Here is an 18,729-nt window from a genome sequence, read left to right as displayed (position 1 = left end):
GGAGACAGAAATGAAACGATGCCCGTGCTTGGTTCATTCGCGACTGGATGCGAGGCCTCTGGCATCCCCTAAGAACGCGGCCACTTAGGTTCACATCCCAGCTCTGCAAATCGCAGCAGTGCAGCCTTAGAAAGGTTAGAGAACCTCCGTCAAGTCTCTATCTGCTCCTCTGCGTATGGGACAAATCCCCCTCGTAGGACTGGTCTGAGGAACAAACCCTTTGAGCACCACTGTGCTTATTCCACCTTTGCTCATGTGGCTCATTTAGCCCATTAAAGAAAAAAAAAACCAAAACCAAACAGCCTGACTAGGCGGTGACGCAATGGATAGAGCATCGAACCGGGATGTGGAGGACCCAGGTCTGAAATCCCGAGGTCTCTGGCTTGAGCGCAGGCTCATCTGATTTGAGCAAGGCTCACCAGCTTAGACCCAAGGTTGCTGGCTTGAGCAAGGGGTTACTTGGTCTGCTGTAGCCCCTGGTCAAGGCACATATAAGAAAGCAATCAATGAACAACTAAGGTGCCGCAACGAAGAACTGACACTTCTCATCTCTCTCCCTTCCTGTCTGTCTGTACCTATCTGTCTGTCTCTGTCACAAAAAACCCCCCAAAAAACAACAAAAACCTACCACTCAAGTTTTATCAATCATAAATTGCCATTCTTGCTCCAGATGATGTTTTCTTTTTAAGAAAAAACGTATTTCAAATATAGCTGAAGGCCCTGATGTTTTCCCAGCCAGTTGCATTCCCTTCTCTCTCCCCAGAGGTAATCATTATTTTAGACTGTTTGTTATTCCCATGTTTTTATACTTACGAACATTTCCATAAACCCGCATGGTACTGTTCTGCACACAGTGCACACACCACCTTACTTTTCAGTCAATGTTGAGATTTAACTACACGGATGCAGGTGGCTCTAGCTCACTCATTTTTCATTATTTACTCCACGGTTTAGTAAAGACTATGTTTAGGTGGACTACAATTTTTCACTATTAAGCAGTGTTGCAATGAACATTCCTAAGGTATCTCCTTCTGCATATGCACAAGTAACCAATTACCTAGAGAAAGTGATAGGCATTCTTGCCTTTTTCTCAACTTTAACAGAAACAGTCCTAAAGTTTAACATTAAATCTACTATTTGCTGTAAGTTTTAACAGATATTCTTTTTTTTTTTTTCATTTTTTTTTTTTTTTTTTACTTTATTTATTTTTAGAGAGGAGAGAGACAGAGAGGGAGAGAGAGACAGAGAGAGAGAAGGGGGGAGGAGCTGGAAGCATCAACTCCCATATGTGCCTTGACCAGGCAAGCCCAGGGTTTTGAACCGGCGACCTCAGCATTTCCAGGTCGACGCTTTATCCACTGCGCCACCACAGGTCAGGCCATAACAGATATTCTATATCAAGTTAAGGAATTTTATCATGAGTACTGAATTTTATAAAATGCTTTTTGTTATCTGGGTATAGTGTTCTCTGTGATGGAGAAATGCCCAATCCAGTAGAAGTAAATCAGCGGGAGGAAGAGTAGCAGGTGTTATCTGAGGGATAAAAGGATGTTTCAAAAGGAGAAAAGTTTATGTAATACGTGACATTTGCAGATTTTAAGAAAAAATTTTTAATTAAAAATGAATTTAATATTTGCATATAAATAGATCCACACAGTTCAAACTGGCATTGTTCAAGGGTCAAATGTATTTTAGTTTTATCTGACACAGAAAACATATGGTGTGAAGCCTAACAAAGTGAACAGCCGCTCCGTGCCTCTCTGCCAGAGGGAACCACCACTATCCTGTTTTATCACTGCTCTGCCTTTGAAAACAGTTTGATCATATAAATATGATTGAGTTTGCTTATTTCTGAGCTTTATACAAATGATATACCAAATACAGTCTTCTGTAACCGACTTCTAGCAATAATTTCTGTGATACAGATGTGCTGTTGCCTTTAGCAAGAGTTCATCTGTTCCCATCACTTTCTAACACAGGCATACCTCGCTTCATTGTGCTTTGCTTTACTGCACTTCACCGATGTGTTTTGAACAAACAGAAAGTGAGACATCCAACAGTGAAAAGATTACAACTCACTTTATCACAATATTCGTTTTACTGCAGTGGTATGGAACTGAACCCACAATATCTCCAAGGTATGCTTGTATTCTTCTGTGTGGATAGAGTACATCTACCCATTCTCTTGTTGATGGAGCATAGGCTTGGTTTCAGTTTTTTGTTCTGTGTTTTTTGTGTTTTTTTTTTAATTAAGCGAGAGGCCCAGGATCCACCCAGCAAGCACCCTACAAAGTGATGCTCTGCCCATCTGGGGCCTCCTCTCCGTTGCTCGGCAAATGAGCCATTTTAGCGACTGAAGCAAGGCCATGGAGCAATCCTCAGCACCTGGGGCCAACTTGCTCAAACCACTTGAGTCATGACTACAGGAGAGGAAGAGAGAGAGATATATAAAAATAGAGAGAGAGAAAGAGAGAGAAGGTGGAGGGGTACAGAAGCAGATGAGTGCTTCTTTTGTGCGCTCTGACAAGGAATCGAACCCGGGACATCCACACACTGGGCCAATGCTCTACCACTGAGCCAACCAGTCAGGGCCTGTTCTGTGTTTCTGATGCACATGTGCAGTTTTTCGGGGTGGGTGGGGGGCATTGGCTTATAAACCATGGTGACAGTGCCCAAGAATAAAAAATAAGTTTTCCATAACAATCTATAAGTTTATACATTCACTTAGGTGAATAGATATGAAATAAAACCTTCTTCAAACAATACCCTTCCATGATATACTTTGATCTTTTCTATTTAGCTGGTAGATCCATGGAACTGATTTCACAACCTCTTGGCTTCAATTTAGTGTTTTCATTTCTAAGAATCCCTGTTCTGAGAATGAGCTTTCCCACGAGTATGCCTGGGCATAGCTCCCAGGTGACTCAGGCCACGTCACTGATGTCATGGCCCTCAGGACAGTGCATACCTAGGTGCGGGGTCACAGAGTAGACACTTGTTCAAGTAGAAAACAAAAAAAAGGCAAAGCTATCCTGATATGAAAAAGTATCATCATTTTAGAAGTGTTGCCAATGATATACATTCTTATCAAATTTGCTCTCTCTCACTATGGTCTTGATTTGCATTTCCCTGGTTATCAATAAGGTTAAGCATTTTCTCTTATATTTATGGACCATGTTTCTCTTCTGTGAAATGCTTGTTCAAATCATTGCTCATTTTCTACTGAACTATCTGCCTTTTTCTTGCCAATGTATAAGAATTCTTAATAAATTCTGACTACCAATCCTTTGTCAGTTGCACGGGTCATAAATCCTTTTCCCACTTTGTGGCTTGGGTTCCTTCTTTCTGTGTCTGTCTCCCTTGCAAACCGCACCAGGGTACCCAGAATGTCTAGCAGAACTCATCAAGACTTTTGGCAACAAAGAAGCAGCAATTCTAGCCTCCTCTGCTTACAGTGCCAGGGAGGCTGGAGTTTCCACCCTGGAAACCCCTCTCACACACTGGCTGGAGCACAGTCAGTGGAAAAATAACAAAGCCTTTTCATCAAGGGCACAAAGGGTCTGTCTGGGACCTGCACACATTTCCAATGTGTTCCTACAGACAATGGGCCACTTATACAGCTTCTGCCTGGGTGATAACAAACAGGACCTAGGGAAGAGGACAGCAGAAAGACAGCAGCAAAAGCTGGGGACAACACAAGGGACGTGGACGCCCTTTTCCCAGCAATACCAACTCCACAAGGCTGCTCTGGCCTCCTCAGTAGTAAGAGAAAGAAATCTGTCAACCGGCAACCAACATGGAGGCATGGGACACAGACTGGGGAAGTAAGTGTCAGGTCCTAGCAAGCATAACACCGAAAAGCTAATATAGTGATTCTCTTACAGAGGTCTATGGGTGTGTTTTCTGGGGTCTGCTAGTTGCCCAGGATAAAATTTTAATTTAGTGTCTTCACTTCAATCATAGTTGTTTTTATTTAAAAAAAAGCACGTTCTGGATCATTTGAATGTCCATCTTATGACCAAGTGGCCAGACTTCAGTGCTCATATTTGTACCTCCGGTGTTGGTGTCAAGTAACATTAACTGTTGACAATTAATGGGAAAAAAACAGAGGAGAACTTAAGTGAAAGACAAAGGCTTCACTGCAGTTCAAATATAGAAAAGTGGTAAGTGAATGAAGTCACGCAGCTTGTAGCTGTAGGCAAGGCACGCTATGAAAATCTCACATTATAAGACCTATAGTTAGTGAATGAGGGGCAATTTGATTTTGGCAAAGAAACATGAGCCATTACATTAAATTCATGAAGTCAATCTGAACTTTTGAGTTTTATAATTGGTTTGATGTCAATTTGTGTATGTGTTTAGGTTTTAAAAGTCATATAAGACCCATTCGTATAAAAAGTATAACTGAGCCTTTACTTGAATATATTTAAGTAACAAAGAAATAATTTAACATTAGGAGTGCAGAAGAATTTTTCTTTTAAAAGAGTTCTGTACAGCCTGACCAGTGGTGGCGCAGTGGACAGAGCATTCACCTGGGATCCGGAGGTCCCAGGTTCAAAACCCCGGGCGCCAGCTTAAACACAGGGTCACCAACTTGAGCGTGGGATCATCACATGATCCCACGGTCATTGTCTTGAGCAAGGGGTCACTGGCTCGGCTGGAGGCACCCACCCCAGTTAAGGCACATGAGAAGCAATCAATGAGCAACTAAAGTGCTACAACTACGAGTTGATGTTTCTCATCTCTCTCCCTTCCTTTCTCTCTTAAAAAAAAAAAAAAGCATTCTGTACGTTAATTCAGGTTTCAGAATCCAATGATCTGAGACACCCTCCCCCACCTCGTTATCTACCTGTTGAAGACATAGCTCACCTTTTTAACACCCAAAATATCTTCAATGAGGGTTGCTGTTTGTAAGAATGTCTTCTTACTCGTCATCAGTGTAAACAGAAAAATCACGAAGTCATTTTTTTCTGCCAAACGTTTTGTAACTCCTTCCGTCTATCCCAAGGGAGAAGAGGAAAAGCAGACTATGTTATAAATACAAATATGTATTTCCAGACACTGGAAACAAAATCCACATTTTATCAATTCTTGGCTTAGGTCTTAAGTCCCTAAAACTATATGTACAAATCCATTTTTCTGGGGAGAGTTTTTTCCATAATCCTCACAGGTTCATGACCTAGTTCTGCTTGGTATCTAACTCAGGAGCTATAAATTGGCACACAGTAGGCCAAGTTTTTGTTGGGTTTTTTTTTGTATTTTTCTGAAGTTGGAAACGGGGAGGCAGTCAGACAGACTCCCGCATGTGCCCGACCGGGATCCACCCGGCATGCCCACCAGGGGGCAACGCTCTGCCCATCCAGGGTGTTGCTCTGTTGCAACCAGAGCCATTCTAGCGCCTGAGGCAGAGGCCATAGAGCCATCCTCAGCGCCTGGGCCAACTTTGCTCCAATGGAGCCTTGGCTGTGGGAGGGGAAGAGACAGAGAGGAAGGAGAGGGGAGAGGTGGAGAAGCAGATGGGCGCCTCTGTGTGCCCTGGCCAGGAATCAAACCCGGGACTCCTGCACGCCAGGCTGACGCTCTACCACTGAGCCAACTGGCCAGGGCAGTAGGCCAAGTTTTATTTGACTAGCAGTACTTTTAAAATTTTGAGTTTAAATATCTTTCAGGGAGTATATGCTCACTCCAGGTTTGTCACAATTTGCACAAGTCCCCACTCCAACCCAGGCAACTTCAAACACTGTTTTCTGGGCAGTCCCTGAAGGACTAGTATTTGCAACTCAAAAAGCCAATTAGTGATGGAGTCAACTACTTAAGACAGTCTTTTTTTAAAATAAGGACAATTTCTTAGTGGCCTTAGCTACAAAAATAATTGTACATTTCCTGAACAATTAGCTTATTTTCACCTTATAGCTGTGACTATAACTGTGCCACTAGCTACAGTGCTTGAACTTGAGATGTGCTGAGTGCAAAAAACACTCCATTTTGAAAGGTCAGTACAAAATAAAAAGATTATAAATATGATACCTATTTATTTTAAATTTTAAACTTTTTTTTTTTTTTTTCATTTTTCTGAAGCTGGAAACAGGGAGAGACAGTCAGACAGACTCTCGTATGCGCCCGACCGGGATCCACCCGGCACGCCCACCAGGGACGACGCTCTGCCCACCAGGGGGCGATGCTCTGTCCATCCTGGGCGTCGCCATATTGCGACCAGAGCCACTCTAGCGCCTGAGGCAGAGGCCACAGAGCCATCCCCAGCGCGCGGGCCATCTTTGCTCCAATGGAGCCTCGGCTGCAGGAGGGGAAGAGAGACACAGAGAGGAAAGCACGGCGGAGGGGTGGAGAAGCAAATGGGCGCTTCTCCTATGTGCCCTGGCCGGGAATCGAACCCAGGTCCTCCGCACGCTAGGCCGACGCTCTACCGCTGAGCCAACCGGCCAGGGCAAATTTTAAACTTTTAAAAGTAATTTGACTTATTCCTACCGTTTTGCTTCCTTTCTAAAAGAAAGGTTGCTACAAGGAAACGTCCAGTCACCGAAGTGGCTTGCAGGGTATCTCCAGTGCACAGCACTGTTGCAGACGCTGAGCTGGTAAATGTGGAAACATATTTCCCTATTTGTGTTGGGTGCTAAGAAGCTTAAGCCCAACTCTGTGCACCATCCATAACACAGATGATTTAAGGTCTACGCTGTTTTATCGGACCAGTTCCTAGATGTACATTATACCCTTTCCTTATTTTATCCTTTTCATTCTTACCTACTTCTAAAATATGTGATTTTGGTAGGTTTTACAGATTCCTGTGAGACATCTGAACGTTTCCCAGCAAGCAGGCCTCGCGTCTCCAATGGCACTTGTTTCATTCTCCCACGTGCTGTAATTCACTGTTTACTGTTTGCCACATAAGTTCCTAAAGACAGGTCCTGTGTCTTATAACAACTAACATTTGTACACTGCTTTCCGAGGTACTTTTCCCTCTGTCACTTCACTTAGTCCTCACCACAACCCTATGCTGTCAGAAACTGAAACTTTGGGAGGACAACTAACAGACACTAAGCCAAAGTCAGAACCCAAAATCCAGTTCTAGCACTAAAGTGCTTCCTTTATTCACCATTCTTTCCCACTCAGTGGTCGGTGCAGCAGTGTCAATATATAAGGGGGGCTTCTGGTTGTTTGGTCTTCTTACAAGGAAAAGGAGGAACAGGCATGATGCGGTTAAAAGGTGTCTTAAAGGTCACAGACACTCTTCCAATGCTTGTACCCCTTGACAAGTAATTGTTCAGTCTCTGCTTGGCTACATCCACGGTTAAAGGAGTTCAGGACCTGAGGAAGTAACCCTGGCTCTTAACAATTACAGTTGACCCTTAAATAATACCGAGGTTATGTGTAGTTGAAAATCCACACGTAAGTAGTCAGCCCTGCGCACCTACAAATTCCCACATGAGGACCGAAAGTACAGCCGACTTAAACAACGTAGGTTTCAACTGCACACATCATACATGGGTGGACCTGTGCAGTTCCAACTCATGTTGCTTAAGGATCAACTGTACTATGAAATTCTGCCTCCCCACCATGTCTACCTGTTGGTTCTGGTTCTCAGACACACATAAAGTAAGCCCAACTCCTGCAATGTCTGAGACAGCTCTCACATCTGCCATCCTCACTTGACTCTTCCCTTCTCAAGCACTGCAGATGTGGAGGGAATACCGCAGCCCAGAGGCAAGGGTACTTACACAGACACAGGTATTATACAGGATGCTCAGGCAGTCCTTGGACATCTCATCACTTACTGCAAGCAAAACGGGGGGGGGGGGGGTCACTGTTATTTTTCTCATTGAAAAGACAGTATAACTATTAAATTTTAAAAAAATAAAAACAAGCCTGACCAGGCGGTGGCACAGTGGATAGAGTGTCGGACTGGGACGCGGAGGACCCAGGTTCGAGACCATGAGGTTGCCAGCTTGAGCACGGGCTCATCTGGCTTAAGCAAAGCTCACCAGCTTGGATTCAAGGTCGCTGGCTCAAGCAAGGGGTTACTCGGTCTGCTGAAGGCCCACAGTCAAGGCACATATGAAAAAGCAATCAATGAACAACTAAGGTGTCGCAACAAAAAACTGATGATTGATGTTTCTGATCTCTCTCCGTTCCTGTCTGTCTGTCCCTGTCTATCCCTCTCTCTGACTCTGTCTCTGTAAAAAAATAAATAAATAAAATAAAAACAATTCCTCATAATCTCCTCCTAGTCCTTATTTACCAAGATTTACATAGTGCCCATCAGAACCTACACACCAATGTGTACACTGCTTTTGGTCTGATATAGTAGCCATTTTCTTATTATACTCCATAGTCTTCATATTTTCATCTGTGGTAATATCATTATTTAAAATAAGCCATGTTCCCTTTGTAGTTTGCTCAGAATATATCCAAGGTTTTTGTTTTAGTTTCTTTTTGCTCTTTAAATAGACAAAAAAGGCCCTGGCCGGTTGGCTCAGTGGTAGAGCGTCGGCCTGGCGTGCGGAGGACCCGGGTTCGATTCCCGGCCAGGGCACATGGGAGAAGCACCCATTTGCTTCTCCACCCCTCTGCCGCGCTTTCCTCTCTGTCTCTCTTCCCCTCCCACAGCCAAGGCTCCATTGGAGCAAAGATGGCCCGGGCGCTGGGGATGGCTCTGTGGCCTCTGCCTCAGGCGCTAGAGTGGCTCTGGTCGCAACATGGCGACGCCCAGGATGGGCAGAGCATCGCCCCCTGGTGGGCAGAGCGTCGCCCCTGGTGGGCGTGCCGGGTGGATCCCGGTCGGGCGCATGCGGGAGTCTGTCTGACTGTCTCTCCCTGTTTCCAGCTTCAGAAAAATGAAAAAAAATAAATAAATAAAAAAAATAAATAGACAAAAAAAACCCTTAGTATGAGTATAGCCTTTTTCTGCTTGTGATGACTTGGTTCCTTAAGAGACATTTCCCAAAAGCTGAATTCCTAGAATCCAAAGGACAAGCATATCAATGCCTCTTGTTAGAAATTTCTATCGGCTGACCTGTGGTGGCGCAGTGGATAAAGCGTCGACCTGGAAATGCTGAGGTCGCCGGTTCGAAACCCTGGGCTTGCCTGGTCAAGGCACATATGGGAGTTGATGCTTCCAGCTCCTCCCCCCTTCTCTCTGTCTCTCTCTCCTCTCTCTCCCTCTCTGTCTCTCTCCTCTCTAAAAATGAATAAATAAAAAAAAAAAAAATTAAAAAAAAAAAAAAGAAGAAGAAATTTCTATCGGAAGTTCTAGTAGCAGCAAATAATTATATCATTTTTACTACAGATTTCTAGAATGTTTTTTGGGGGGTGGGGTTACTTACGTTAGGGAAATGGCTTTTAATGCCTGACCTATCAAATCTAAGAAAGAACTAGCTACTTCTCTGTAAGCAGGAACAGGAGAGTAGCACAAAAAGGAAAACCATTTTCATGACCCCCCCATACTAGGAGGTGATAAAATTGAGTATGAACCATGGACAAAGGGTTTTTTGTTTGATTTCCAAAAAAACATTTCCACTTACTCTTATGCTACTACAACCTCTAAAAATGCTAGGACTCCTTCTGAGATCCCAAAGGGCAGTCCTGCCAAGCTAGCCTGCCCAGATGGGTCATCTAACATAATCTTGAGATAATGCAGGTGTCCTGTATCCCTCCATCACTACCTTTCAACCTCCTGGGGCTTTTTGATTTATTTTATGACTTCAAAGCAGGCTGGAATACCAGACCAGTATATTTCAGTATTTCTAGACCTTTCTTTTTTGTTCTTGTCGTTTCCACTTATTTACGTATTTACTGATTTTTTTTTTTTTTAACAGGGACAGAGAGAGTCAGAGAGAGGGACAGATAGGGACAGACAGACAGGAACGGAGAGAGATGAGAAGCATCAATCATCAGTTTTTTTGTTGCGACATCTTAATTGTTCATTGATTGCTTTCTCATATGTGCCTTGATCATGGGGCTTTCAGCAGACCTAACCCCTTGCTTGAGCCAGAGACCTTGGGTCTAAGCTGATGAGCTTTTTCTTTTTTTGCTCAAGCCAGATGAGCCTGCGCTCAAGTTGGCGACCTTGGGGTCTTGAACCTGGGTCCTCTGCATCCCAGTCCAACGCTCTATCCACTGCACAACTGCATGGTCAGGCGATTTTTTTTTAATTGGTTGATTCTTGTATGTACCCTGAGCAGGGATCAAACCAGCAACCCTGGCAATATTCCAACTGAGCTAACCAGCCAGAGCTATTCTGAAGCAAACTGAAATTCACTCATTCATCAAATATTTATTCAGCACCAATTCTAGAGTAGATTTACTTATAAATCCAGAGGGAGAGAGAATAAGTAAATACATCAACAAGTAATTACAAAATGCTACTTGCTATGAGGGTTATGTGAGTAGACTAAGAACAGAAGAACCAACTTAGAAAAGCCAAATAGGAATATTTAAAAATGAATATGAATCCTCTTAACTGCTATTGTACCTACAGATGAGGTCTTACATAGTATGTCATGTTGTTACGGAGAAAAATTTTAATAATTAAAAAAACACATATGTGATATTTGTAGAAGGGCAGTCATCAAAAATTAAGTGATTGCTGGCTTTATAGCCAACTATAATGCACTTAATTTTTTTAAAATTAGATACTGAATACCTAAAAAGAATATTTGTAAGATGCATACATTATTAGAAAGAGTACCAGAATAATAGTCACATACCCACTAGCCATCTTAGGAAATAGCGCACTGCCAAACCCTTTACTCTTTTTTTTTTTTAAGGCACACTCTTAGGTAAGAGGTGCTTTATTTTTTATTTTTTTATTTTTATTCATTTTAGAGAGGAGAGGGAGAAATGGAGAGAAGAGACAGAGAGAGAGAAGGGGGGAGGAGCTGGAAGCATCAACTCCCATATGTGCCTTGACCAGGCAAGCTCAGGGCTTTGAACTGGCGACCTCAGCATTTCCAGGTCGATGCTTTATCCACTGCACCACCACAGGTCAGGCAAACCCTTTACTCTTTACTATATGCACTCGGGTAATGATGAATTTCTTACAAAGAGCAGATGTCACCTTTATAATAACAAAAAAATTATTCAAAGAAAGGTGGCCTTGCCAGGTTATTGCTTACTCTCTCAATGAACTATATATAAGAAGACTTTCCAAAGAAAAAAATAAAAGCTGGACCTAAAGGCTATTAGAAAAGTACAAAGCTGTAATTCTTCTAGCCCAGTTTTCCACACATTTTCTTTCAAGGCACGAGACTGTGTTTCTACCTAGTATAAAATGAGTAACTATAGTTGCTAAGCTGGGACTGGAGAGTACCCTGCAGTTGACTGTAAGGCATGTCCTCACCAGTACGAGTTAGAAAGGAAAAGAAGAGAAACTCCTAGCAACCACCATCACATCAGCAGGCTGGGAAAGGAGGAAGTGGCTGACAAGTATACTTACTTTTCAGTTTCTGTCCCCGGATAGAGACTGTAGGCCTCATAAGAATTTCTACAAGGAGCTAGAAAAGAAAAAATTTTTTAAATAAAATTTTCAAAATTGATTCAAAGCACAACTTATAAAACAATCTTCACTATGCTAACTCATGACCCAAGTATCTGTAACAGTATTACAAACAAGAGCCTCCTGTTCCCAACACAGGCGGATGGTAGTGAGGTTCGGGCAGCTTAGTCGCCGACTCCCCAGAAAGCCTGGCCAAGTCAATGCCCCTCTGCGGCCTCAGCGTTCTCAGTTTTAAAAACAAGCATATTAGATTAAGTAATCTCTGGGATCCAATGTGGCTTTAATTCTTTTAAAGCTGCAGAATATCACTATGATTCTTTTGCTTAAAAAACATTTTTCTCTTAGAAATGTAAGTTTATAAAAAGAATCTCTAAGACACCACAAACTGTTCATACTGATTTCTACAGGGGCGAGGGATAACATGCGTTCATTTTTCATTTTATAGGCTTTTAATACAACACATAATTTTGCTTAAATTTAATTTACAATAAGCATGCATTTAAAAACTCATGCTGTTGAGACAAACAGGGACAATTTACAATTATATTTTTATATTTTTATTTTATTTTTTGGTATTTTTCTGAAGCTGGAAACGGGGAGAGACAGTCAGACAGACTCCCGCATGCGCCCGACCGGGATCCACCCAGCACGCCCACCAGGGGGCGACGCTCTGCCCCTCCGGGGCGTTGCTCTGTTGCTACCAGAGCCACTCTAGCGCCTGGGGCAGAGGCCAAGGAGCCATCCCCACCACCCGGGCCATCTTTGCTCCAATGGAGCCTCGCTGTGGGAGGGGAAGAGAGAGACAGAGAGGAAGGAGAGGGGGAGGGGTGGAGAAGCAGATGGGTGCTTCTCCTGTGTGCCCTGGCCGGGAATCAAACCTGGGACCTCTGCACGCCAGGCCGACGCTCTACCACTGAGCCAACCGGCCAGGGCACAATTTACAATTATAAAAGGGTCAATCCATTAGGAGAATATAACAATTATAAACAAGAGAGCCTCAAAATAAAGTAAAAGCAGACAGAATGGAAGGAAACAGGCAATTCAAAAGTAATAGTTGAACACTTCAAATACCCCACTTTTGATAGGAACAACTGGACAACAGCAGAGAAACAGACGACTTGAAAAGAATAAACCAATAGCAGAGTGAGTCTGGAAAGAATAATGCACCTAACTGAAGGTCATTGATGGGCAAAGTGACCCAAGCAAAAGCCCGTATTTATGAACAGACTGAGATTCCTGGAGAAGCTATACTAACTCAGTGCAGGAGAGCAAAACCCCACAAAAATCAAGAACCATTGATCCAAAGACATTCTACGGTGGTATAGTCACCTGCTATAGAAAGCCACATTTTCACTAAAAATAGACACAAGGCTAGAGATCACGTTATTTTCTTCCTATAAATACAATGGTTTCTATTAAATAAATTGCTGGATGAATGATTCAGAAGTGAGGGTGGGGAGGGTCCCTTGAGCTGACTAGTAAGTAAATGGTCCAGGGTGACTGAGACTGCTGAGAGTGAAAGCTGAGCAGAAAATAAAGAATAAAGTCTATGGCTTGACCAGGCAGTGGCGCAGTGGATAGAGCGTCAGACTGGAATGCGGAGGACCCAGGTTCAAGACCCCGAGGTTGCGAGCTTGAGCGCGGGCTCATCTGGTTTGAGCAAAGCTCACCAGCTTGGACCCAAGGTCGCTGGCTTGAGCAAGGGGTTACTCAGTCTACTGTAGCCCCACGGTCAAGGCACATATGAGAAAGCAATCAATGAACAACTAAGGTGTTGCAAAAAAAACAGTATTAATTGATGCCTCTCATCTCTCTCCGTTCCTGTCTGTCCCTATCTATCCCTCCTCTGACTCTCTGTCTCTGTATATATAAAAAAAAAAAAGAATAAAGTCTGTGGTAAAACGACATGTATACAAATGTTTAACATTCAATCTTGGCCATGCCCGGGTGACTCAGTAGATAGTGTGTCATCCCTGCCCTCTGAGGTCACAAATTCGATTCCCAGTCAGGGCACATATGAGAAGCACCCAATGGATGCACAACAAAATGGAACTAAGTGGAACAACGACTTGAAGCTTCTCTTCTTCCCTCTTTTCCCTCCCCCCTCAAATCAATAAAAAATTTTCTAAAAAAACATAAAAATTCATATTTACTTTTGTAGAAAATGGCATCACTAAGGAAAGAAAACTCCTTAAAAATTGAAGTATAACAAGATAGAGCCAAGAGTAGAGACCTGAAGTGTTCAGATGCAGTTTTAACACTGTGAACATAATTCCTGTACACTCACACCCAGATCAAAACCCAGAATAACCACCACGCCGAGAGCCTCCCTCATGCTCCATCCGAGTGGTAGGTGGAAGGACACGCCCCTCACTCATTACAGCAACATCAATTTGGAATGGTGCAAAAATTTAAACATGTATCGTAAAAACTTAAAAATATCAGAAGGAAACATAGACAAGTTTGTAATCCAACAGTGGGAAAAGCAATAACCAAATTCTGAAGCCATAAGAGGAAAAGATTGATCATCTGACAACCTAAAAAGTAAACCTTTCTATATTAAAAAAAAAACATAAAAAACAAACCTTCCTACATTCAAAAGTGCCATAAACAAAGTCAAAATTCAATTCTCCAACTAAGAAAAAAAATACAACACATAAGACAAGGACCTCTAAAAAGTAAGAGTACCGTAGTTACAAACTGCTATTATCTGAATGTTCGTGACCACCCAAAGTCCACGTTAAACACTAGTGCCTACTGTGATGGCATTAGGGGTAGGGCCTCGGGAGTGACTAGGTCATAAGGGCAGTGACCTCACAAAAGGGATTCTGCCTTATAAACGAGGTCCAGAGAGATCCCTAGCCCCTCCCATGCGAGGAAACAGGGAAAAGCTGGGAGTCAGCAACCTGGAAGAGCACCTCCACCCGACCCCGACCCAGCCAGGGCGTGATCCCGCACTGCCCCATCTCCGGAAGTGTGAGGAATGAAGCTCTTGTGTCTGAGCTGCCCAGTCCGGAACACTGGCCACAGCGGCCCGAGAGAACTAAGGTAGGAAACCAGTCAGAGGAAGGCCTCAGAAGCAAACAGAAAGGATGCAAAGCCCCTGGCAGACAACTGGCAGAAAAGAAACAACTGAAACCACTTGGGAAGGTGTTCAATCTCACCCACAGAAGAATACAAATTTTAAAAACTATGAAGAGAATATACTGTATAAAGAACTCTTAAGCCTGACCAGGCGGTGGCGCAGTGGATTGAACGTTGGACTGGGATGCGGAAGCACCCAGGTTCGAGACCCCAAGGTTGCCAGCTTGAGCGCGGGTTCAGCTGGCTTGAGCAAAAAGCTCACCAGCTTGGACCCAAGGTCACTGGCTCGAGCAAGGGGTAACTCAGTCTGCTGAAGGCCTGCGGTCAAGGCACATATGAGAAAGCAATCAATGAACAACTAAGGCGTTGCAACGAAAAACTGATGATTGATGCTTCTCATCTCTCTCCGTTCCTGTCTGTCTGTCCCTGTCTATCCCTCTATCTGACTCTCTCTCTGTCCCTGTAAAAATAAATAAATAAATAAATAAAAAGATTTAAAAAAAAAAAAAAAAAAGAACTCTTAAAACTTATAATAAGGCCCTGGCCGGTTGGCTCAGCGGTAGAGTGTCGGCCTGGCGTGCGGGGGACCCAGGTTCGATTCCCGGCCAGGGCACATAGGAGAAGCGCCCATTTGCTTCTCCACCCCCACCCCCTCCTTCCTCTCTGTCTCTCTCTTCCCCTCCCGCAGCCAAAGGCTCCATTGGAGCAAAGATGGCCCGGGCGCTGGGGATGGCTCCTTGGCCTCTGCCCCAGGCGCTAGAGTGGCTCTGGTGGCGGCAGAGCGACGCCCCGGAGGGGCAGAGCATCGCCCCCTGGTGGGCAGAGCTTCGCCCCTGGTGGGCATGCCGGGTGGATCCCGGTCGGGCGCATGCGGGAGTCTGTCTGACTGTCTCCCCGTTTCCAGCTTCAGGAAAAAAAAAAATCTTATAATAAAAAGACAACCCAATTAAAAAATGAGAAAGGGAGACAGACATTTTTCTAAGGAAGATACACAAATGGTAGATAAGCAACAAAAAGAGGCTGAATGCCATTAGCCAATGCAAATTTAAACCACAAGATGCTACTTCCCACCTACTAGGATGATGCTATGTTCACACACACACAAGTCTTGATGAGGAAGTGGGAAAATGGGAACCCTCTCACTGCCGGTGGGCCAGTGCCGCTGTGCTGAAAAACAATCTGCCAGTTCCCAAGAGGCTAACTATCAGAGTGACCCTATGACCCACTAATCCCACTGCCAAGTATATACCCAATTAATGAAACTCCGTCTACACAGAAACCTGTACGCAAATGTTAACAGCACCCTTATTCCTATAGCTGTAAAAGTAGAAGACAACTTAAATGTCCGTCACTGAAGAATGATATACAAAATGCAGTGTATCCAAACAATAAACCAGTATTTGGCCACAGAAAGGAATGAGGGCTCATGCTACCACACGGTGCAATCCGGGAAACACTGAGCCAAGTGACAAAGCCTGTAACAAATGACACATACTACATGATTCCATTCATATAAAACGTCCAGAACAGAAATCTCTATAGACAGAAACACAGTAATAGTTGCCTAGGTCGAGGGAGTAACAGCCAAAACATACAGAATTTCCTTTTGGGGTGATAAAAATGTTCTAAAATTGACTGTGGTGATGGTTGCACACACCTATGAATATACTAAAAACCACTAAATCATACACCTTTAAATCAGTGAACTATATCGTATGTGAATTATATCTCAGTAAAGCCATAAAAGTTCTATGAAGAAATACCATTTTTCTCATATCTGCTTAGTAAGTATTTAAAATACTTAAAATACAATGTTCGGAGAAGGAGGCTACTGGGTGCCAGTATGTCCTATTCTGTGATGTGAGTGGCAGCGACAGAAGCAAACTTACTTTGTGGTTATTACTGGTGTGTTTTCTGTATGCAATCTATACTTTCATAACAAAGTCCATAAAACACATACACATACTGTGCTGGTGATGGTGTGGACAAACAGCCACTCTCAGACTTTATCACTGAGGATGTGAGTTGAAAAAAAACTCTTATGTAAACTGACAAGTTTATAAATAGTAAGTCACATGTTTTGATCCCAAAGGTAACATATTCACATGTACACAAAAGTGTGTTCTAAAACCTTTATTACAATCTTAGTTTGTAACAGGAAAGGTGTGAGAAAACTCTGCCCATCAACTTAAATAAATAATGGTACAATTATACCAGGGAATACTATAGGGCTGTTTAAAATAATGAGGCAGATTTATATACTCAAATGAAACTATCCCCAAGCTAGAGAATTACGTGGGAAAAGCAAGGCACAAAGCAATGTACCTGTATTAGCATATGCCACCTCTATGTGGAGAGAATACAACCCTAAGGTGAAGGCGGTGGGGCTCTTACAGTGCGCGCTCGCGCATGCACATGCACACACAGACACCCCATCTCTGGAAGGACACAGAAGAAACTAGCAACCACAGGTGACTCTGAGGAGAGGACCCTGAGGAAGTAGGAGACATACCTTTAACCTTGTGCTTTACCAAAAAAAAGGTGGTTATATTATCAATTCAAATAAATCAATTCTTCTAAAGTAAGTGATGCTGCTTCAACACAGGCTGAGTGCCACTGACCTTTTAAATACAACTCTCAAATGTTTGCTATATATTCAGAAGTGTTTCCTATCTCCCATTTCAAGAGTGAATGTCTCAAACCATTAAGTAGTAGCAATAGTAGTAAAAATAATAAACTACTTACATCAACACCTCCAAACAAGTCAAAAATATAAGTATTTGGATAAGTGGTTTCTTGGGTAAGTTTCCTCTCTTCAGTAACAAACGCCATAGCCTCCATGGAGAGAAGAGGAGAAATTTCCTAGTTTAAAAGAAGTACAGAGAGACATTCAGGTTTTGTGTCTAACACAAACCAGACAACAAAGCATCAGTTTGCAGTTTAGTCGCAACGTAAATTTCCACGGGCACAAAGACAGCCCTCTGACCACACTTCCTGTTACTCAGACCCCCTATAGAATCCTCTCCCACAATGAATCTGGGCTGGTGTGACTTGCTTCAACCACAGAACGAGGCAGAGCCGACATTGTCGCCTAAGATCTATTGGCAAAGTTGGCTTTTGCGATCTTGGAACCCAATCCCCACGCTGTGAGAAGCCCAACACAGACACCAAAAGAGGCCGTGAGGAGAGCTGAGGCCAGAACTGATATCTCTAGCTGATTTGCTGACGGTCAGCACCAGCCTACCAGCCACGTGAGTGAAGCCATTTTGGACCTTCCAGATGATTCAATACCCAACCTGACACCACATGAAGCAAAAGAACTACTCAATTAACCCCCCAAATTGTGAGATAATTGGTCATTATTATTTCAAGCTACTAAGTTTTGGGGTGGCTGATTCTGCAGCAATAGATAACCAAAACACTGCCCAAGGGTCACCTCTTTCAGGAAGTCTTGTGGGATTGCCCTAAACCAGAGGTATTCTGATGCACCTCTGAATCCCCAGAGAAATCTGTACTTCAATGTGGCATTCAGCACTTTTACTCTGTACCCCTTAACAAAATGTATGTTATTCTTCCCTGGATTAAATGTTCCTTGAAAATAAACCTGAAAGATTCCTCTTTGCATTCTCCCAGGGTCCCATAACATGCACGGATTTAATACGGTCAATACAGTGCAGAAAAAAAAACAAAAAACAGTGCAGAGCTTCTCAAATCTGGAGGAGCCAAAGACTCCTTTGTTCATATGGAATAGAGCTTAAAGAAATAAATAATAATCTTACAGAAAAGTTGATATAAAAATTGTGATAGTAGGTTCTAGGCACGTCAGGTATTACCTCTGAATCCTCACCCCTGTAAGGGGGAGTAGGGACTCACCCCAAGTTTACAGATAAGGGAGCTGGGGCGCAAAGAAGCTGTCAGTGTCCACAGTGGTCGGGCCAAGATTTAAAGCAGGAAGTCTGGTTCCAGACTCTGTGCTTACAGAAGGAAGCAGAACTATTTTGGGTAAAATAGGGTGAGAATAGGAAGAAGCCAGGACCCTACTCATTATGCTGTCTCCTCGGGAACCTGTGGGGAAAAAGGGTCAGAGCAACAGTTTGCTCGAACTCCGCTGAGCCTCAGCATCCTCTGAAGGGCTT

The 18,729-nt window shown here is 43.3% G+C and overlaps 1 protein-coding gene across 2 annotated transcripts in view; it reads right to left on the bottom strand.

The window, feature by feature from the left end:
• Nucleotides 1–18,729, bottom strand: part of TRPC4AP (transient receptor potential cation channel subfamily C member 4 associated protein) — a 59,752-nt gene that overhangs the window by 24,468 nt on the left and 16,555 nt on the right. For both annotated transcript variants that reach the window (XM_066235788.1, XM_066235787.1), the window contains exons 3-6: nucleotides 17,339–17,455; nucleotides 11,450–11,507; nucleotides 7,734–7,789; nucleotides 4,870–4,998 (exon numbers count right to left, since the gene is read on the bottom strand). In XM_066235788.1, coding sequence (XP_066091885.1) covers nucleotides 4,870–4,998; nucleotides 7,734–7,789; nucleotides 11,450–11,507; nucleotides 17,339–17,455 — 360 coding nt within the window. The remainder of the gene's footprint in view (nucleotides 1–4,869; nucleotides 4,999–7,733; nucleotides 7,790–11,449; nucleotides 11,508–17,338; nucleotides 17,456–18,729) is intronic.

The sequence above is a fragment of the Saccopteryx bilineata genome, chromosome 6 (assembly GCF_036850765.1).
Source record: "Saccopteryx bilineata isolate mSacBil1 chromosome 6, mSacBil1_pri_phased_curated, whole genome shotgun sequence".
NCBI classification, from domain to species: Eukaryota; Metazoa; Chordata; class Mammalia; order Chiroptera; family Emballonuridae; genus Saccopteryx; species Saccopteryx bilineata.
The sequence above is the reverse complement of the archived record's forward strand: the minus strand, read 5'-3'. Positions and strand labels throughout refer to the sequence as shown.